This window comes from Colletotrichum paranaense (genome assembly GCF_030867605.1).
Source record: "Colletotrichum paranaense strain IMI 384185 chromosome Unknown Scaffold_12.1, whole genome shotgun sequence".
Taxonomy (NCBI): Eukaryota; Fungi; Ascomycota; class Sordariomycetes; order Glomerellales; family Glomerellaceae; genus Colletotrichum; species Colletotrichum paranaense.
The window spans coordinates 444,025-463,623 of record NW_026848970.1 but is presented as its reverse complement, the minus strand read 5'-3'; the positions used below and the strand labels follow the sequence as shown (position 1 = coordinate 463,623).

Genomic DNA, 19,599 nt, shown 5'->3' with positions numbered 1-19,599 from the left:
TAATAGCCTGACTACTCTTAACAGATCACATGCCATGTCGGAATCGAAGGATCCTGAGTTTTCAATATGAACGGTCTTCTTGTCAAAGGTACAGGCGGGGTTGTATAACACCATGAACCAGACTTCTACCTCTAATGCATGCTCTTTATATCTTTCAACAAGTAGGCCTAGCTTCTTTGAAAAACAATACCTTCGTCCAAGTGACTCGCGCCCATTCAAGGGACACACATTTGTCTAAAATGTTCGGGCCCAAGAAATTCTATATTCAAGCCAAGGAAGTTCAAACACAGGCATACTAAGAGACTTACGTCCCCGCAAGAGATTCGCATTAACTATCTCATAACTCCGTCCACGACCCAACAACACGCACATATTCATTACATACTATCTAGACAAGCGAGACGAACGTAGTAAACTATTAAGTATAACCTGAAGGACATCGCCTCTTCCTCTATCTATCTCAGCCTAGCAACCCGCACGTATTCGTTACATATCGTTCAAACGAGTGAGACGAGCGTGCCAAGCCAGTAACTTTATACATACCGCCCTATTCACCTACCATCCCCTCTAGTAAATTATCGCTCTGACTTGAAGCCCGACCCGACCCTATCATGACCGCCGAGCCACCTCCCGAAAAAGTCATGACGAAGACAGATAGGGCGCATTCATCCAGATACCGACCGAACGGATACATATACTACCTTGCCAATCTACCCAGCCTGGATCCAGACCATGACAACATCCTCCCCCTTTACACTCACATCTCCCCATTCCTCACCCAAACCTCTGCTTCGCCAGCTCCCTCAACCCCTTCATAACACCCTCCTCCCGCTCTCGATACTCCCTAACCCTCTCCTCCCGCTCAGCAGCCCTCGCCCTCGCAATCTCCTCCCTCCTAACCTCCCGTTCCGTCTTCTTCCTCTCCTCCCTCGCCTTCATCGCCTTCAACTCGGCAAAACTATCACCGCCGCCCATGAGCTCCTGCTCGCCCACCTCCGCCACCCCACCATCCCCACCTAACCCCTTCTCCCGAAACTCCTTCATCTTCTCGTTGACCGCCGCCCTCTTCTCGAGCTGCCTCTCCCGCGTCCCCGCCTCCGCGCGCGGGGCGACGTCGTCCAGCCTCTCCCGCTGCAGCTTCCTGTCCTCTTTCCGAGCCTGCCGGAGATCCGACGCCCGCGCCGAGCGGTCGCGCGCCGCTTCCTCGGCGAGGGTCTCGCGCTGCAGGGAGAGGTCTACCATGTTGGGGATCCCGGGGCCGGAGCGCTGGCCGGTACCTCGCGAGGTGGGCGGTAACCTCGGTCCAAGATCATCGTCGTCATCGTCATCTTCCTCGTCGTTACGATCCCCATCATCCTCCTCATCAGTCCTCTCCCGGTTGTAATCTCTCTCCTCGCTCCTCTCCACCACCTCCTCTCTCCCCCTCCCATCAGAGCCCCGCGAAGGAAGCCCCTCAATCCCGACCTCGAGCGCCCTCTCCTTGGCGGAGACAAACATCTCGGGATCATACCACCCCTGCGACAGCTCCCCGCGGTTCCACTTCCCCACGAAACTCTTCCACCGACCCCTCACCTCCCTCTCGTCCATCTCGCGAATGTCCTTTTGCTTCTGCAAGTCGAGATAATACGCCAACAGCGGCCGAAACACCTCCATCTCCGACTTGCCCAGTTGGCGCGCCTCATACGGCAACGACGCTGCCGCAGCAGCCGCCTTCTTCTCTTTCGAAGCAGTGCCGCCCCCGCTGGCAGTGTCACGCGGCCCATCCCGGTGCCGACGATGATGATGATGGCGTCGATGCCTGTGTCTCGAATCCCGATCCTCCGGGTCATCGCGGTCGCGGTCGCGGCGGCTGCCGCCGTCGTCTCCGCGGGGAGATCTCATACTCCGCTCCCGACGCGAACCGCCCTCGCCGACGGGTGACCTCCGCCTCACTTCGTCCCGGTGCCGTCTCGGCGACCTGGACCGGGAGCGGGCCCGTCCGTATCTCCGCTCCTCACCCCTCCGCTCATCCGAGCGCTCGTCGTCTCCGGCCATACTTCAGAGGACGAATTGACGTTCAAATGAGTGAGTCGCGCTCTCGAGCAAGGATGCGCCAAGTTGGGATGAGATTAAGATGAAAAGATCCACGATAAGGCACCCTCGTTGACACACCACACGCAAGACCCTTCCTTGCCTGTTTGCGACACGTCCTTCTCGAAAGAAGCTCGGAAAACAAGCTTTTCTCCTTGCTTTTGGGGTTCGTTCCCAAAAATGTGACAAGCAAGGTCGCACGTCAGATATCTCTTGACAAGGATGGCGACTGTTCTTTCCCCAAAGAGAAACTTGACAAAGTGAGGTAGTAGGTGTGTGGGGTAAGGATTTCTGGTCCGGACGTCGAATTGTGGCCGTCTCTTTGTTTGACCACAGTTTCAGGCTGCGAGAATCTGCCGCGACGGTGAAGCCGATCAGCCGAAATTGGCCTGCGCACCCAAAGGAAGGGGGTGGCAATATTCGGAGGATGCCGAATGGGGTTGATTATCCAAGGTGTATTTTGCGGCGGTAGGTAATGAAGAAGCTCGAGAGGTGAGGAATTGTAATGGTGCTAAATATCAAAGTACGATACGGTGGCTGCAAGGTTGGTCGTTTGCGGTGATGTTGTTGTACGAGAAGTTGACGTCCGTGCCTCCTGACGGCAAGGAAAAAGTTGGAGACTCCCCTGGTCTCGCGGCGTGGCTGCCCTGGGGACCGGAGCGGTGGGTACCCCAACTTCGGCGCCGGAAGGCAGCACACACCGTGCCGAGTTCCCCTCTCCTGCCCACGACAACTCCGAAAGTAATGTCTGAATTACGGCACTTGAGTCCGGGTTCTATCGTCTGTCAATTTCGAGCTGTCTCAGCCCAGTGTAGGTATTTCTCAGCTCATTCTTGACTTCACTGTGAACGGTACGCGAGGGAAGTGTTGAATGGTTTCTGTTTCGATTTCAATCACCGGATCGTCAAACGTTCTATGAACGAGTATTTATTCTATCAGTACTATGATGCGGCCAGTAGAGGGTATCGTTCCAAACACCGCGTATGCAACTCGAAAACGGCTGAACAATGCCGACCTTCCAAAAGACTCCTTCGTATCCACCGTCGAGGGTAAAACATTCCGCAAAACCTAATCCTTTGCGGACCCCAGCTCGACACACCCGAACACCCCTCATCCTGACTCGGGCATGGGCGAGTTATTGTGTATCGAGCAGCCAAGGCACTGACAATCGTCGCCGCATGGACATGACGACGTCTCGCCAGCGCATCCGTCACCGTTGAACGGGTATGTCACGAAGAAGAAGTCGTTCGCCGAAAGTGCCTGCTCTTCACTCAACACTGAGGCTCCATCGGAAGGTGTTTGCGGCCCAGCAGGAGAACCGCTGTTTTCGCCATTCGTATGTGCATCCATTCCGCGGGCGCCAGTCCCGTTGGTCGTTGCCGTCTCCGAGTGCCCATTCGTGCCGTTCGTGCCGTTCGTACCATTCGTCATTCCATAAGAGTCGTCCAGCATACTTGTGTATGCAGATCGCACGTAGTCTTGTGTCGCATCGTTGTAAGGGTGAGCTGCGCAGCCCACACACTGGCAGCCGTCGCCACAGCTGCACATGTGTGATGTTGATTCGGGCATCATTGGGGTTGTACCATCTGGGGTAAAAAGCGAGTTCGGCATGCCGTATGCGGCCGGCGGCGGGATTGGTTGACCATACTGCTGCGCCTCCATCTGCTGCTTCCACTGTGCAGGCTGTAGCGGTGACATCCAAGACCCGTATTGAGGCGGATATGTGAAAATTGTTGGTTGGAAGTATGAGTTGAACATGCCTTGGGGCATGGCGGTAGGTGTCTGGAAAGGCGACATGGCTATGGCGCTCGACGGCGACATATGGCCATTCGACATGTGATGTACGTTTGTGTCTATCGCAGGTGCCTTGCTAGAGCAACAACCGCCCTTCTTAGGCTTTGCTTGCGTCTTGGGGCTCGAGCTGACACTAGAAGGCTGTGTAGAGCTCCCTTCGGCTTTGCTTGGCCCTGAGCAACATGAGCCACCCGTGCTGGTGCTCGTCAACGAGGGCGGAGGGGCGGGCTTCGGTGTCCCATTTGTCTTTCCTGAGCAGCAAGATCCCCCATTCGACGCCGCTGCCATCGGAGTAGGCGTTGTCGCAGTCTGTGGCTTGTTGATGGCTGATGGTACGGCATTTGGCTGAGGCATCGACATCGCGGCTCCCGGGGGGAACAGGGGCGCAGACATCTGCTGTGGGAACATTGGATACATGATGGGTTGGTGGAAACCGCCGTTAACGCCGCCCATCATGGTCATACCGCCGTACTCCATCCCATTTCTAGGTGCGGGCATACCCGGTATGCCACCGTTGGCTTGTGGCATGTGATTCGCTTGGGCCATGTCGTATGGCGGCAGTATGTTGATATTGGTGGCATCCATCCTCTCGAGGTTCACGGGGTCGAACGACTGCTTGCGACTGGCCGCCTTCGGGGCAGACTTTTGTATGCGAAAGGAGGCGGCGGATGCCTTGGTCGGAGACATTGGCGGGACATCGCTCGCCGGCGATTCTGCCTTGATGACACTGGGTGATTCTGCGGGGGTTCCGGCGTTGCTGGAACCGCAGCCGCATTTCTGCTTTCTCGGGATGGCGGCCGTTACACTACCACAGCCGCAACCGCGAGAGGGTGGATGAGGACATGTGCTCAAAGGTCTGCCGGGCTTTCGAACGGGGACCATCAAGCGTTCATTCGCATGGGTGCATTTGGTGGAGCGATGACCACGGATGCATGGCTCGCTAGAGGGCGAAGGGTGAAGTGGTCAGCTCAGGGTCCTGCGGAAAGCGGGATGCGGGATGCGGGATTCCATCGATGCACAGAGAAATCGCAAGTCATGACCGTAGTATGACGAAGGAAAACACGACGAGGAGAAGACGAAATGATGGAGGACAGGAACGGAAGGAATAGGACGTTGCGACTTACCAAGCCATCTTCTGGCCGTTGATGAGCGGCATGGTGGGCTGTGGTGGGGGTGGCTCTCAAGGTTGCTGTGATACGTGAGAGGAGGTAGAGATTTTGGCGATCTTCCAAGTTGCGGTAGTGTCTCCGGGCTTCTCTAAAAAGGTAATTGCAAAAGTAAAAGCTGCGATGAATGTCGCTCGCTCAGGCTTCGGCCCCAATAGACCTCGGACGGTGGGAGTGAGCGGCGGCGTGGAACATGAAGGCGGGAGCCAGCTCTCAAGGTGCGGCGGCGGCGTTCGTCGAGTCTTGGTTCTGGTCGTTCCTATGGTTCGCGGTCGCTGCTGGTCGGTCTCTCTGGTGGGCTTGTTTGCGACGCAGGCAAGCAAGCTATGTATCCGGCGACGATGGGTGAAATCGGCTCAGCGGGCAAGAAAGGCCATGTGATGATCGAGCGGGCGCCGGCGGTAAGGTGAGTCGTCGGGGGCTTCCAGCGCAAAGCAAATCGGTAATGATGTCGAGGTGAGAAATGCAGGATTGCAAGAGCTGGAAATTGGCGAGAGAAACGAGCGGCGTTTCGAGCGTGAAGAGGTTTAAAGCTGCGCGCAAAGGCCGGGGGGTCGTAAGGAAGGGCAGGTTTCTGGGTATTGAATGAAATGGAAGTAGACGGGACTCTGAGAGAAGCGCCGGGTCGGCAAAGCAGTGGGATCGTTGCTACCTTTACCTTAGCTGCCCTGGTACCCAAGGTAAGGTATCCGTAGTGCTTAGTGTGTGGTGTGTGGTGGTCGGTGGTCAGGGAAGACAAAGTCACAAAGGCGGGTTAGCAAAGGGCAGAAACAGCGACGGTCCATGGGAACAGGAAACGGCCCAGTGGACCGTTTGAGGTGGAAAGGACGTCGGCGTCGGGGGAGACGGGGTTTGGCCTGTACGAATAGTCCACTGCGACTGAGGAAGGAACAAACACGGTCAACACCAGTAGCACCTGCTCGAGTCGAGTTAAGGTACCTTTGGGTAGGTGACTTGAAGAGCAGTCAAGGCAGGTCCCTTCTTTCCTCTCTCTCTTCCTCACTCCTTCCCCCGACCCGAATTCAGCAAGAGGTACAACCATTGAACCACCTCATACAGGTAGGTAGGCACTTGCCTCCTCTCGGGTAGCCTTGGGTCCCTGACCAGCACTAGCGGCCCCTATGCTCGATGTCCTACCTTGGTCCTTGGCATCGTCTAGTCCAGCCCAGTGTGAGCCTGTGAAGGTGAGTGAGTTCCAGTTCCGAGCCACCCCAGCCAGCAGCGGCAGGAGGAGACGCCCAAGAAAAGCACGAGCAGTGGACAGCGGCGGTGGGCGTGGGCAATGGATGGGGCGCGGCGGGCGGGAGGGGGGTGAGCGAGCCAGGTGAGGGACGGCATCCCGGTAGCGCATCGAAACAGCCCCACGTGCGGGGGGGTTTACTACATGCCTCGCTCGCTGTCCGCCGCCTGCTTCACTTTCTGCCTTGCTCGGATACTCGACGCATGGATGACAAAGATAATTCAGTGAGGGTACGAATGCCGTACAGATACCGAAATCTCAGTGCCCCAGTGACAAGTTTGCCTACATCAGTATCTGCGATGAAAGCCCGGGCGGGAAGAGGGGTCTGTCTGCAGCTCTCATCACAGACGGCATGTCATGTCTGTCCGTACACCCAGAACCACTGGACAGGTACATACAGTACATAGATACCCTTTCCGGCTATGCCACCTCAACCTCGTCTTACAATCCGAGCCCAATCATGTCCATGGTCCCTCACTGCCAACCTCAATGCCTCATAAGACTTGAACATGGGATGATTCTAGATGGTCCTGACTATCCATCTCTCTTCGTCACTCTTGTTCGGAGCAAGCTTTTCTGACGGCAACTTTCTAACCAACTCTAAGGCACGTTATCCAACACGATAGCAGGGCCAACCCAGCAGCACCACCACCAACCCAGGAATTTCTGCGTCTGCTTAAAACGGCAAGCCGGGCGCGGTTGGGACTTTACCTCAAGCCCGTAATCTATGGCCTGGACGCGGCGCGCTTCCCACGTTGACATGGCGTTCGCCGCAGAAGCGTCCCGAGCGTCTATCTCCCTCACTCTCGGTGGGCTTCTTAACCAGATAGAATACCTACCAGCACAAGACATGCCGCAACGCATCGGAAAAGGGAAAAATAAAGAAAGACGTGAGAGAGATGTGGCTGACTAGCAAGACAACGCTCCCGGCCATGAGAATAAGCCGCGTGCTCTCCCTTCTTCTGCCGGGATATGCTGCCCAACTTGATAAGAAGCTAACTCTGGATCGCCGTTTAGTACCGAGTTCCCGTTTTCCCTTTACCCTCCGTAACCCAGTCTGTCTCTTTACACAGTACATGAGAATATGGGAGCAGGCCCTCAGGGTCATATTTCTTCTTCATGCCATTCTTGCATCTTGACATGTCGTCGTGCCCCCCCATATCGATTGTAAGCTCCGTCATCAGAGGAACTGTAAGATCATGTCAAGGGTCCAGACTCTTGAGATCCTGTGCGACCACACATGCACTCACACTCACACTTACTCACACATTACGGCTGACCGTCTGACTGGGCTCATCCTCTCACTCCCGCGAGTCGGTGCCGAGTCCGCGGTCGGCCCAGACTCAGGCTCCCCCCTTCCAGGCTCCAGGCCGGGAATCAGGTCACCTACGAAAAGAAAGTCGGAACTTTTCAGGAAACTCATATTGCCTACTGTGAAAAGTACATCGAACATCGATCTCATGTACGACTTGAATCCGATTCTGTGTCTTGAAAGGTCTCGCCACGGTCCAGTAGTTCACTCATCCTCCCCGTGTTAGTGGTTCAGCCAACGACAACCCGCACGGATATCGCGCGCGCACCGATTTTCCCAAGGCTCAAAGCATTCCGAGAACCCCCATAAATGAATTTGTTTTCCCACGGCCAGGCTCTCTACATCAGGAAACTCGAGCGCGGGGACAAATCCATGGGCAGATAGAAAAGCGAAAAAAGGGCGAGGACTACCGTAAGAGGGTGGGAGCGAGCAAGTAAAAAAAAAAAAAAAACCGACTACATACTCCACCGTCAGAGGCTCGAGAGGCAAGGGAAGTGAGCAAGTTTTGATTGGCCGGATCCGGGCAAGCACCACCAAAAAGTCACAACGAGACGGTCGTCGAACCAGACCACCCCTCTCTCGCTCTCTCTCTCTTTCTACAAGCCTACCCAACAAGAAACCGCTTCACACGAAGAATGCGTATCCATGGCTGTGCAGAAGTAGCGCTCCGAAAAAAGGTACCCCGTGGTGGGACACTTTGTGATGTAACCTGTGTGCCTGTGTCGTTGGCATTAAGACGGCTTCTCTCTTCATTCTCCGCCGCAACTTGTGGCGCGGGGCTAGATATATGTTGCTGAAAGTGAGGAAGGGAGAGATCTCTGTAGAGGCAATATGTAGACGGCTCGTCAATTACTGCCCTCACCTTCAGGCCAAGGTGAACCCGCCAACCGACGCTTCACTTATGCCGTCATATCTCGTCCCTTTCATATATCCATCCCCATGGACTTGTGTGCCCATCACCCTTTATGCATTGCCATGCCGCACTCTCTCTAAGCGGCTTCGGGCAGCCCAAACTTGGACGGCCGCCCTGTCGTCCTTCTGCAGGACGGCTGCCATATCCCCCTCCCACATATACCCCGTCCCGCTCACGGCCCAGTCAAGACACATGCGTTTACAATACTATTCTTCAGATAAACCCTGGATCTTCATAGGGTGAGCAGTTTTTATCAATCGTCCAAGCCCGCCGTCTCGCCCCTGGTGTCGTCTTGGCCTACTTCAAGAACCAGCGCCTGCGTCCGCCACGCGCGCTTAGTTTCCCTCATCCGAATCCCCAGAGTCAGCAAACATGTCCACTGCTCTCATCCTTTTCCGAGGCTGTCCCTTCGGCTGGCTTGATAATTGCAAACGTCCAGCAGTGGGGGCGTCGTCAGTCTTCGCGGCCTCTGCCGTTCCTTCTACCTTGCTGCTGGCCTCGCCTGACGGTGACTGATCCTTTGCCGTTTCGGTTGCGTCCTCTTCCATCGGCTCCCCCTCGACATCATCATCCACCATGGGCTCACCCTCCACATCCTCCTCGCTCATTGGTTCGCCCATGACATCGTCCTCTTCCATGGGTTCACCGGCAACATCCTCCTCGTCCATTGGTTCGCCTTCGACATCCTCCTCCTCCTCCTTGTCAGCTGTTGGCTCTGGCGCTCTCTGATCGAGGGTCCTCGTTATGGCAACATCGGCGGCCGGCATCGATGACTTCTCAACCACCTTCCATCTACCCTTCTTGGCTGCGTCATCTTCGATCTGCTCTTGCGTCTTTAAAGATGGCGGGTTTTCGAAAGTTTTGGCAAACAACTCCTGACTCTCCGTTGGGAAGACACACCAACCTTCCCAGAGGCTCAGAACTAGACCAACGCTTCGTTTCCACTTCTCAGCCCGTAGTCGGCCCCAGTTTAGCTTCTCAGCCATCAGCCCCAGACCCTCAAAAATATTACGCTCTTTGAGTGCTCCTTCGAAGATTTGTCGATACCGCCAAGCACGCTGAATACCGCTACTAGATGAGGCGGATAGCACGTCGCTGACAACGTATAGGCCCACAAGGCTTGCGCCGCTCGTGTCAGGGCCCTCCTTCTCGGCTTTCTCTTCCGGCTCAGCTTCAAGCGGCTCTGAATCGTCCCTGTGTCTTCCCTTCTCTTTGCCATTCGACTGAAACTCTGGGTTGGCCGCCGTTAGTGCAAAGGGCTTCTCAACATTCGAGACGATCATGTCGACGACCTCTTTCGCACCCCGGCTTGCGTGCGTAAGCGCAAACGCTGTAACTCGGGCGACATCTCCTTTCCGAATCTTGGATAAAGTTGTTGGCAAACGTGATAAGAGATGGGTAAGCTTTGCTTTGTCGAGGGGATTTAGGAAGGTAGCCTCTGCTTCAGGCCCCTGAGTCTGATTCTCGCGGTTCTCCCCGTCAAAGTCCTCGTCGTCTGAGGAGTTATACTCCGAGTCGGATACAAATTCGTCAAGTTCTGTGACAAACTCGAATGGCAGACCTTTCTCTGGAGCTTTCCAGGCATGGCTGCCGTCGAAAAGCGGTAGATACCGTCCCTTGTTACTCCGAGAAGACGCTCCCGTGACGATCTCCCATAACCGCCATCGGTACCAGATGCCTCCTTCGCTGCGAGCGTCCCAAATCCAAGCCCATTTTTCCTCCCGTTGAACCTCGGGGCGGCTCATGAGCAAAGCCTCAAATTCCACGCCGTGCTCGAGAACCGACTCGATGGTCCTGTTGATGAGATGTATCATCTTTATATCGTTTGGAGGCTTGACAGGCACGTGAAGAATGCTGCTCCGATTGATTGATCCACCAATATTTGGGCCATACGAAGTTGGCGGCGCAAAGCCTCGATGGAAGGCATGCTGTGTTGTCGCGTTACCAGGTGCTGTCGGCTGTGATACAGGCTTGGCACCAAAAGGTTGCGATCCGGCAGATGTGCCACCCAGAGTCGATGTTGTTGCGGTTGCTACCGTTGAGGATAGATGCCGGTGCAACGACAAGTAACAGCCGTAACCCAGGTAGCGATTTTGTAGTGAGCTCACGACTGCATCCAGTTCTGTTGCTGGCGTGTCTGGCGATAGTGTGACAATGGCCACGGCGCATTTCTTCTCCGTGCCCGAAGGTCCCATAGGCGGTAAGATCTTGACGTGTTCGACATTGAGGCTTGTCGGGATCAGTGACTTGATGAAGGCAGGCGATGTTCCAGGCGGCAGCTGAGAAAGACGCAACGTGGGTCTAGCCACTGCGACTTCCTCGGCTCTCGAGTCTGATTTGGCTTCGTCCTCGTCGTCACTGTTGTGGAAGACCTTGGCGACCGAACTTGGTTCTTCCCTTTCCTCGAACCCGAGCCTGCCATCTCTGTCCCTCTCCTGTCGGTATGCGTCGAAGCCCCTCTTCCTTCCAAGCGAGCCAGGCGAAGGTCCCAAGCTTCCAGGACCGCTCTTGAAGCTCGGAGTAGGACCTAGACTACCTGGGCCACTCTTAGGATTGGATGCGCCAAAGTGTCGCCTAGATGGTGCAGGTGCGCCCAACGGAGTGCCGCCGAACCCAGGCACCTTGGGCTGGGGTCTTTGTGAAGGCATCGAGCCAAACCGGCCGGTTCTCGGGTCGTCATCGTCATCGTGGTCGAAACTCTTGACAAAGTCTTGGTATACTGCAGCGGTCTCGGCAGCCTCGCGGGCCTTCTTTGCTTCGGCTTCGGCTCTCTGCTTCTCGAACGCGGATTGCTTGGATGGTTTCTGGAGCTTCGCCTCCACGTCGGGAAATTCGACGAGGTCTTTTGCCGATGACATCGCTACCGGTATAGCCTTGAAGCTTCTTGTCGCATAGTCAGACTCGATAGGAATCTTGCGGGTTCGGAACGCGCGTAGTCGTAGATCGCAGTTGACGGTATTCGTGAAGTTGCAGGAGAAGTTCAGCGCAGTGCTCTCTGTAAGTGCGCCCGTAGACCTGTCGCGACTTGTACAGTGTTCTTAGCAGATATGCCGGGTTCCTCGTACTGTTCTGCTGCCACCTGCTGCTGTGGCTTGACCCACTTGAGCCACACTTTCCTGACTTCGCACCTTGTGTGTACTTCACCCTGCGGTCTGCTTGCTGGTACGAAGCTCGGTGTTATTGAGTTTACAGCTTCAGTGGATGCTTCAAGCCACGATGTAAAGCTGAAGAAGACACGGCAGAGTGTATGTAAGCTAGGCAGTAGCTTACGGAGATGTTTCTCCCAGCTATAAAAGAAGAACCACACAACCTAACTTTTGAGATATCACCACACTATCTTCTGCGTCCCAGTGCTCTCGTAAGACCTGCTCCAAACCGCTTAGGACGACGGAAATACCGAAAGACACCAGTAGATATTCCCAACACGTCTTGCTCTACACTGACGGTAGCACCTTTACACAATAAAGAGGCTTTCCAACACGTCTCTTGTCAACATGGACCCTGCCATAGATCTCAACAACATGAACACAGCCAACTCGACCGATGTTCTTTCCCAGCACGTCCAGGAAGAAGGGCATGCAGGCTCCACCCGTCCATTCGAGCTTATATCACGCACCGACTGGATGAGATTAATGTATCACACAACTTCTCAGCGCGGATCGACACCTCCAAGTAGGGAATATCTCTTACCGCGGGTAGACACCGTTGATGAATTCATGCAGTGGCGGCAAAGTTTTGTTCAACTAACCGTATTCTTCGACAATTGGTTTCTCCAATTCATTTTCAGCATCTTCGACTTCTTCCGCCTTCAATATCGCATCTTGGTCACTCATTGGAGTGAATACTCAAAATGGGAAAAAGAGTGCAACAAGAATCCTTGGGGGGAACTGGGAGGGCCAGATTGGATTTCAAGACGATTCCCCTAACCCCAAGTGGAGGGCTAAACTTGTCGTGGAAGTGAAGGATATAAACGGGATGGATATGGGGTTCCTCATCCGTCAAGATCAGGCTGTTTGGTCGTGGAGAACCGAACCACCTCACGCGGCTTCCTTTTGGGATCAACCAAGACATCAAGATGTGGTGATTCCCATCAAAGCAGAGCCACAATGGTAGTCTACGACTTCATTGGAATGGGTAGTCGTACAGTACTATTTCTTGCATAGTCATCGAACGATGGAAACTTCAAAGGCAGGCTTATGAGCCAGACAATTGTTCTTTATTCCGTTCTTATGAAAATGTACCTATCCGGCCCTAAAACCAGTTCTGACCTCCCAAAGCCTATGTCCTTAATTAGGATATTGCGGATCACATTGCTTCTTTCTAGCCTCTCTCGTCGTCTTAGCTTCCCCCAGTAGCTTCGGCGGGGTATTATCCCTAGGGGTATAAAATACAGCTCGAGAACGGTACCGAGCGTTATATTTATAAGAATATCTTGGGAGGTAAGGTAGGCGATCGTCGCCCACGCTCTACTTTCAGACTCATTTCTTTTCTTTCAATAACTTCCAGAAACATCTCTCAACGGCTATCAAGCGCGCAGCTAAGTACTTCTCGGCTGCCTTCTTAATCACATTCCCGGATAATACATATAGCCCTGTCATAAAGGCAACATGGCCTGTGTTTCCCTCCGCCCACCACCATCAATAACAACACTGCTTACCACCTTGCGGATCTAGTCAAGTGTTCAAAAATCCAAAAAGACAAAAGAGTTCACCTCCCCTCCCCCGGTGCCGAGCTGGGGGCTACATCTCTGGTGCTCATGCTGGGATTCGAACTTGGGAACCCGTATGCGCTGAGCCTGTCGTCGAGTAGGCTGGTTAGTGAAATTTGCTGACCATTAAACCATTCCACCACCCACGCCACAGTTTAACCTGACCCTCGACCTAGGGGGCGCCTGCTGTGCTGATGACAGTAATGGAACTGAGGGGGGGCACACACTCTTCTCGTGGACAATATGTGGATGGGAGGATTCGACTGTCGTAGACTGGACCCCACAGAGTCATCGAAGCCGCATCAGACGTATCATACTAGATCACAAACACCACCAAGTCTCGTAAGGGGAAGAGAAGAAAAGTCTACATCTCGGACCTAGAGATATATATTATCAGGCAACCTCGAATCTAAATCAAGAAGCTTATCAATAAAATGTATATTACTATATAAATCAAAAAGAACCGCTGTATATATCTCTTTTGTTCAAGAAAAAAAGAAAACACGTCCCTTGCGTTAATGAAAGAGCGAGAGTAATAAGCAAGTATAGCGCCAGATAAATAGCAAATATATTAATGAGGACGGATCCCGGCGGAGGCGTGTGTGTTATCAGTCGAGAGCGGCCTGGGTTAGGCTATCGTATGATCGGTCAGGCTAAGAGGTGCGAAGCACTGCTGTGTGGACGGGCAATCCTTTGGGCTTGGTAGCTTAGTGTTTGTGACGCCTCGGGGCCAGTGAACTCAGCTGGATATTTGAAATGGGGCCAAACCACGGCCCTTACTATATTTTTCCTCACTCTCTCACGGCATTTGGACATTTCATCACACAAGATCTCATTAAGTGCCGATACCCTTCCTTCTCGGGCATCCATCGAGGATACGCCCGAGAATACTCTAGCGCGAGATGACCACGAATAACAGGCATATTCTCTAGCAACGCCATTTCAGTATACGCAAGTTCCGGGCAGAAAAGGGGAGAAGCCATTTGTCCACTGGCAATACAGTTCGGTTAGTTCTCTACCGCAAGAAATAACACTGGATATGACTTTATCCTCTGGTAACATTGTGTGCCTGGTACTTTCGAATGGAAGAGGAGGCAAGGCCGACACTTATACTCCTGACCGGCCGGGATTGGCTGCCTGGATGCCTCGAGTATGGACATCAGGAGATAGACATTCGTTCTCAGATTGTCTCCCCTACCGATACCCGTTGCTTGGCTATACGAACATCCCGAGCCGAGATCAGACCGCCAGCATCTGTGCCCTGGTATTTTGCACATAAATGAACGTCATGATACTTCTTGGACGTTCTCCGTGAACTATAAGTTAGAAATAACTAATGTCGAGGTCAGTGGTCAACAGCCTTGAATCCAGTTTACATGGCGACGCAATATCAGCACGGCCTTACTGTAGCCACCTGTAATAACCTTCCTTCGCCCAGGAATAAGACCACTGGGCGTGCCAAGCATGGAGGGACAGCGATCACGGGAACCAAAAAGAGGGACACGAGCTGTTGTTGTTGTCGATCTTTCCAAGATCCCACTTCGTGAGAGTATCGTGATATTGAGACCAACCCATAGGCCCAAAGAGAAACTAGGCAGATTTCGCTCTACCCACATAACCGGACCGGAAACCCAAAGAAACAAAATACTGAACGATGGATATCACCGCCAAGAAATCCACAAAGCCCCTTTTTCTTTTCTTTACTCTCTCATCATGATCGAGGCGAACTCGTCGTCTATGAAAAGTAAAGTCAGTATCCATCAACAACTTTCCCTCAGTCCAGCTATGCTAGCTAGGCTGGAGCTGAGGGAGAGAGGAGGAAAGTGAACGGGATCATCTTACAGTCAATTGATCCATCGCCATCCTTGTCGGCCATTTGAATCATCTCATCAATCTCCGCCGCAGTCATATTCTCACCCAAGGAGGTGAGAACGTGGCGCAGCTCCTCAGCCGAGATGGTGCCGCTTCCGTCTCGGTCAAACACCTTGAAAGCGTTCTTGAGCTCCTCCTCGGCATCGCCGACCTGCACCTTTTGCGCCATCAAGTTGAGGAACTCTGGAGAGAGAAAGCCCGTCAGCACAACAATGTCCCAGAGGAGCATCTCGAGGAAGACTCACCATTGAAGTCAATGGTGCCGTTGTTGTCGGCGTCGACCTCGTTGACCATGTCGTTCAACTCGGTGTCGCTGGGGTTGAGGCCCAGGGACCTCATCACCTCGCCAAGCTCCTGGGCGGTGATGTCACCTGCAGGGACAATGTCAATTTCCGTTGATGGGATGGGAAAAGGTAATAGAGGTATCGCATATAAAACAAGAAGGGTAATGAATGAAAAGAGCAAGATGAGATGGAAAAAAAAGGGGTCTAAGCCAGCTCCCCTCTTCCCGCGCCCATCCTACCAAAGAGGGTTCAAGTCGAGTTTCAATAACCCCCCAGTTTACCGGTGGCAGGAGGCGAAGCAAACCAAGATAATAAAGGGTTCATCGGAGTAAATAAAAACTAACCTGTTCCATCCTTGTCCTATTTTGCGCAGACAAATCGTCAGTAAAGATGATCGATTTGAGGTTGGAGGAATTTATTGCGCAAGCTCTACACAATGCGCCTCCAGCCTGATGGAAAGGGGGAGTGAGGGGCATTGAGGCAGCCCAAGTGACGGAGAGAGCTCGGAGGGGTGAGTGAGAACTTACGAAGAGGTCAAACACCTCCTTGTACTGCGCCCTTTGCTCCTGAGTCAACTGTGCAGCCTGTCAAACGCATGTTAGCTGCAGCTCATCTGATAGTCTCTCTCACACAAGACTGGCGATCCGAATCTCACCATCTTGTTTTTTATTAATATGTGGCTGTTTGTTTTTGGGTGATGGGATTTTGTTTGTGAAGGAAGATTTGGGTGAGGGTGGTTTGAGACAGGGAAGACGGCGTGGGACAGCTGAAAGCGGGGATGTGACCACGAACCCCGCACGGTGTGGGCGGTGGGAAGAGCAAAAGGATTCATACGGTCTTGGTACAAAGAGCCGTGAGGAACAAAATGGTGGGCTGGGCTGGCCATGGTCCAGGTTGCATCAACGCTTCCTTGTTTAGAAGCCCAACGGTCATGATTAAGTCAGCCTTGTGGTGATGTGATATCTGTCTGGACCTGTTGCTGTGTTTGCTGTGCGTGCTCAGGCGATGAATGTATAGCAGCCAATAGTGGAACATCGGACCGCACAGCGCAAGGCTTGGTTGGAGTGCCTGCTTTCTGCTACTTGCCTATCGTTCTTGGTTCCATTCTCTCTATCTCAACCTCGCAATTTATCGACGTCTTGTAGCTCACATCGTCATAGAACAATCATTATCGTGTGAACAGCAAAAAAATCAGAATGGCAAAAATCATCAGGGGCCCAACCGCGATTCGAACGCGGGGCCTCGCCCATTCAAGCTATGCTGAAGGGTTTTTAAACCCGAAGGGCGAATCATACCTCTAGACCATTGGGCCTGATATTGTTGAATGAAATTTTCAAGCACGAGCGAGCCTAAGTCCACGAGCGCGCCTGCCTGGTATCGAGAGTGCAAAAGATAGGGAAGGAGGCAGTCTCTAGATCCAAGTTGGGGGACAGTGGCGGCTATTTGAGCTCAGCCCGACAAGCCCAACGCACTGATTTCATTTCCCGCCATTTCATTGCCTGCCAGGATATGACATCGATTATCTTCCGTCAACCATCGCTCATCGCCGAGTGAAGCCCAAGACAGCCAACGGTCTGCTGCACAACTATCGTCAATTGCCATTCTCCTCTTGAGAGGAAAGAAAACCAACACATCCACCCACCCACCGCCTACATCGGAAAAGCCAAGTCTTGCCAGGTTGGAAAAACCACGCGACCACGTCCGTCTAGTACTGCCGCAACACCTAACCCACCGCCAAACCTTTCCCTTCATGCAAGTGTCGGCCGACCTGCAAATCAACCTTACCGATCCCGACTATTCCCAACTGGCGGAACCCCCACTAACACCATTGACCTTACATGATGACCCCTCCAGACCACTCCTGGTCACAGGGGAGGGCAGAAATTGGGAGAAGAAAGACACCGGTCGGCGCCCCCGCCAAGCAAGCCCGCACTCCAGCAAACTCCCAGGCCTGTCCCTCGTCCGGGGTGGAGGAAAAACTTACGATACACCGATGAAATGACCCCGCCAACGCCATTTCCAGCGAGCAAGTCGACGCGAGACCTACCTTACTCCCGGGAGTCGGGAGACACTACCGACCTCCCACCCAATTCGATAACCCAGCCCAGACTCTCCCCCAGCAGAGGAAAAGGAAAAAAAATTTGATCTCCGATAACGCCCTTCCCTCGTACGTGTGGCCGCGTGCGGTGAGCTTTCCGCACCGCCAATTCCACTCCCAGAGATCGACCCGCACTATTATTTCTTCGTCCTATCCTATCCGTCGCATTTCTTAAGGTAATGTTTTCTCTCCTACCCTTTTGGCTTCAAAGAGTCTCGAAAGTACCTCTGCCTTACCCCGTGTGATCTCCCTGCCTCCCGCTCCCGCGCCGGGTACCCGCTCCGATAGCATACGAAACTCCCTCCACGGCATAGCCCCTCCCACAGACACCAACACCAGACGAGAGCCACAAGATGCCCTCCGACCCGGCGGCGGCTGCGGCGACAGAGCCAGCACCCTCCTCAATTCTCATCATCGGCTCCGGCGTCTTCGGCCTGACCACAGCCTACGAGCTCGCCCAGCGCCCACGCTACGCCTCCACAAAGATTACAGTCCTCGACCGCTCTCCGATCCCCGGCCCCAGCGAGGACGCCGCCTCCGTCGACTCCTCCCGCATCATCCGCGCAGACTACGCCGACCCGGCCTACGCGACCCTCGCCGCCGAGGCCCAGACAGAATGGCGCAAGACCTCCCACCCCTCTGACCTCGGCGCGGAGGGCCGCTACAGCCAGTCCGGCCTCTGCCTCGTCGCCGACCCTGTCGCCACAGCCTCGACATCGTACTTTTCCTCCTCCTCCGCTTCAGCAGCAAAGACCAACGCCGACGCCAAGCAAAAGGCCAAAAAGACCTCGCTCGAATACGTCCGTGAAAGCTACAACAATGTCGTCTCTCTGGCAGGCAAGGATGGCGACAAGATCATCAAGGAGCTGCCCACCCCCACAGCCATCAAGGACTACCTCGGCACCCCCGAGGCCCCCGGCACATGGGGCTACATCAACCCGCTGGCAGGCTGGGCCGACGCCGGCGCCTCAATGTCCTACCTCGCGCGCAAAGTCGTGGCCCTCGATCGCGTCACCTTCGTCTCGGGCGTCGCAACCCGCCTGAACTACACACCCGACAAGTCAACCGTCACAGGCGCAACCCTCCAAGACGGCTCCGTCCTCTCCGCCGACCTCGTCGTCGTCGCAGCCGGCGCCTGGACCGGCGCCCTTGTCGACCTCTCCGGCCAGGCCATCGCCACAGGCCAGGCCGTAGGCTACATCGACATCACCCCCGACGAGCTCGAGGTCCTCCGCAAGATGCCCGTCACCCTCAACTTCAGCACCGGCCTCTTCATGATCCCCCCCTCGGGCCTGCAACTCAAAGTCGCCCGCCACGCCTTCGGCTACCTCAACCCGACCGCCATCCCCCACCCCTCGCCCCAAACCCCGCCCTCGACAAAGTCAACAGTCTCCCTCCCGGCAACCCACCTCACCGACCCGAACCTCAAATTCCCCGCCGAAGGCGTCGCCGCCCTCCGCAAAGCAGTCCGCACCATCGTGCCCATCCCCGCCATCCACGACCGCCCCTTTGTCCACACCCGCCTGTGCTGGTACACCGACACCCAGACGGGCGACTTCCTCGTCTGCCACCACCCCACCGCCCGCAACCTCTTCGTCGCCACCGGCGGCAGCGGCCACGGCTTCAAGTTCTTGCCCGTGCTCGGTCGCGAAATCGTAAACGTGCTCGAGGGCCGCGGCGACGAGGTCTTTACCGAGAAGTGGCGGTGGAGGGAGGTCAAGAGCAAGGCGGACGTGACGGATTTGTACGAGCACATCATGACGGAGGACGGTAGCCGAGGAGGCATACCTGGTCTCTTGCTGAAGCAGGAGCAAGCCAAGTTGTAGACGGAAGAATTAACACCCATCCATCCACCCAATGGAATCGCATTGATGTAAGTATATGCTGAATGTAGATACCATGTAGCGACCGTAGACATAAAGCTGTTGAAAATGTACAGTCATGAAATAATATCAAGAGCCACAGGGAATAGAGCTTGCGTTGAAGTAGTTGTGATTTTCAAGTCTTTTACGAGATGTAATGAGTACGTTCGACATTAGTATGTAGCTACGTCAGTCACTAGTCACTATCACAAGGCAGACAGAGATGTAATAGAAACCGGGTGTTGGCATTGTACTAAAAGAAAATGCCGACTTATCAACT

At 54.3% G+C, this 19,599-nt stretch overlaps 6 protein-coding genes across 6 annotated transcripts; 1 reads left to right on the top strand and 5 right to left on the bottom strand.

Moving 5' to 3' along the window:
• Positions 1-774: 774 nt before the first annotated feature.
• CPAR01_13065 (uncharacterized protein) lies at positions 775-2,034 on the bottom strand (the record flags this gene model as incomplete). The annotated part of the gene is made up of 1 exon (XM_060497319.1): positions 775-2,034. The coding sequence occupies one exon, from the start codon at positions 2,032-2,034 to the stop codon at positions 775-777; it is 1,260 nt and encodes a 419-aa protein (XP_060343712.1).
• Positions 2,035-3,180: 1,146 nt separating this feature from the next.
• On the bottom strand, positions 3,181-5,020 carry CPAR01_13064 (copper fist DNA binding domain-containing protein; the record flags this gene model as incomplete). Its single annotated transcript, XM_060497318.1, has 2 exons — positions 3,181-4,804; positions 4,989-5,020. The coding sequence occupies 2 exons, from the start codon at positions 5,018-5,020 to the stop codon at positions 3,181-3,183; spliced, it is 1,656 nt and encodes a 551-aa protein (XP_060343711.1).
• A 708-nt stretch (positions 5,021-5,728) lies between these two features.
• On the bottom strand, positions 5,729-7,134 carry CPAR01_13063 (uncharacterized protein; the record flags this gene model as incomplete). Its single annotated transcript, XM_060497317.1, has 3 exons — positions 5,729-5,983; positions 6,088-6,206; positions 6,927-7,134. The coding sequence occupies 3 exons, from the start codon at positions 7,132-7,134 to the stop codon at positions 5,729-5,731; spliced, it is 582 nt and encodes a 193-aa protein (XP_060343710.1).
• Positions 7,135-8,830: 1,696 nt separating this feature from the next.
• Positions 8,831-12,328, bottom strand: CPAR01_13062 (coatamer subunit protein; the record flags this gene model as incomplete). Its single annotated transcript, XM_060497316.1, has 3 exons — positions 8,831-11,510; positions 11,561-11,615; positions 12,244-12,328. 3 exons carry the CDS (start codon positions 12,326-12,328, stop codon positions 8,831-8,833), a joined length of 2,820 nt encoding a protein of 939 aa, XP_060343709.1.
• Positions 12,329-14,903: 2,575 nt separating this feature from the next.
• Positions 14,904-16,017, bottom strand: CPAR01_13061 (calmodulin; the record flags this gene model as incomplete). Its single annotated transcript, XM_060497315.1, has 6 exons — positions 14,904-14,938; positions 15,046-15,258; positions 15,321-15,446; positions 15,704-15,719; positions 15,887-15,943; positions 16,015-16,017. 6 exons carry the CDS (start codon positions 16,015-16,017, stop codon positions 14,904-14,906), a joined length of 450 nt encoding a protein of 149 aa, XP_060343708.1.
• Positions 16,018-17,810: 1,793 nt separating this feature from the next.
• On the top strand, positions 17,811-19,283 carry CPAR01_13060 (FAD dependent oxidoreductase; the record flags this gene model as incomplete). Its single annotated transcript, XM_060497314.1, has 1 exon — positions 17,811-19,283. One exon carries the CDS (start codon positions 17,811-17,813, stop codon positions 19,281-19,283), a length of 1,473 nt encoding a protein of 490 aa, XP_060343707.1.
• Between the last annotated feature and the right edge of the window lie 316 nt (positions 19,284-19,599).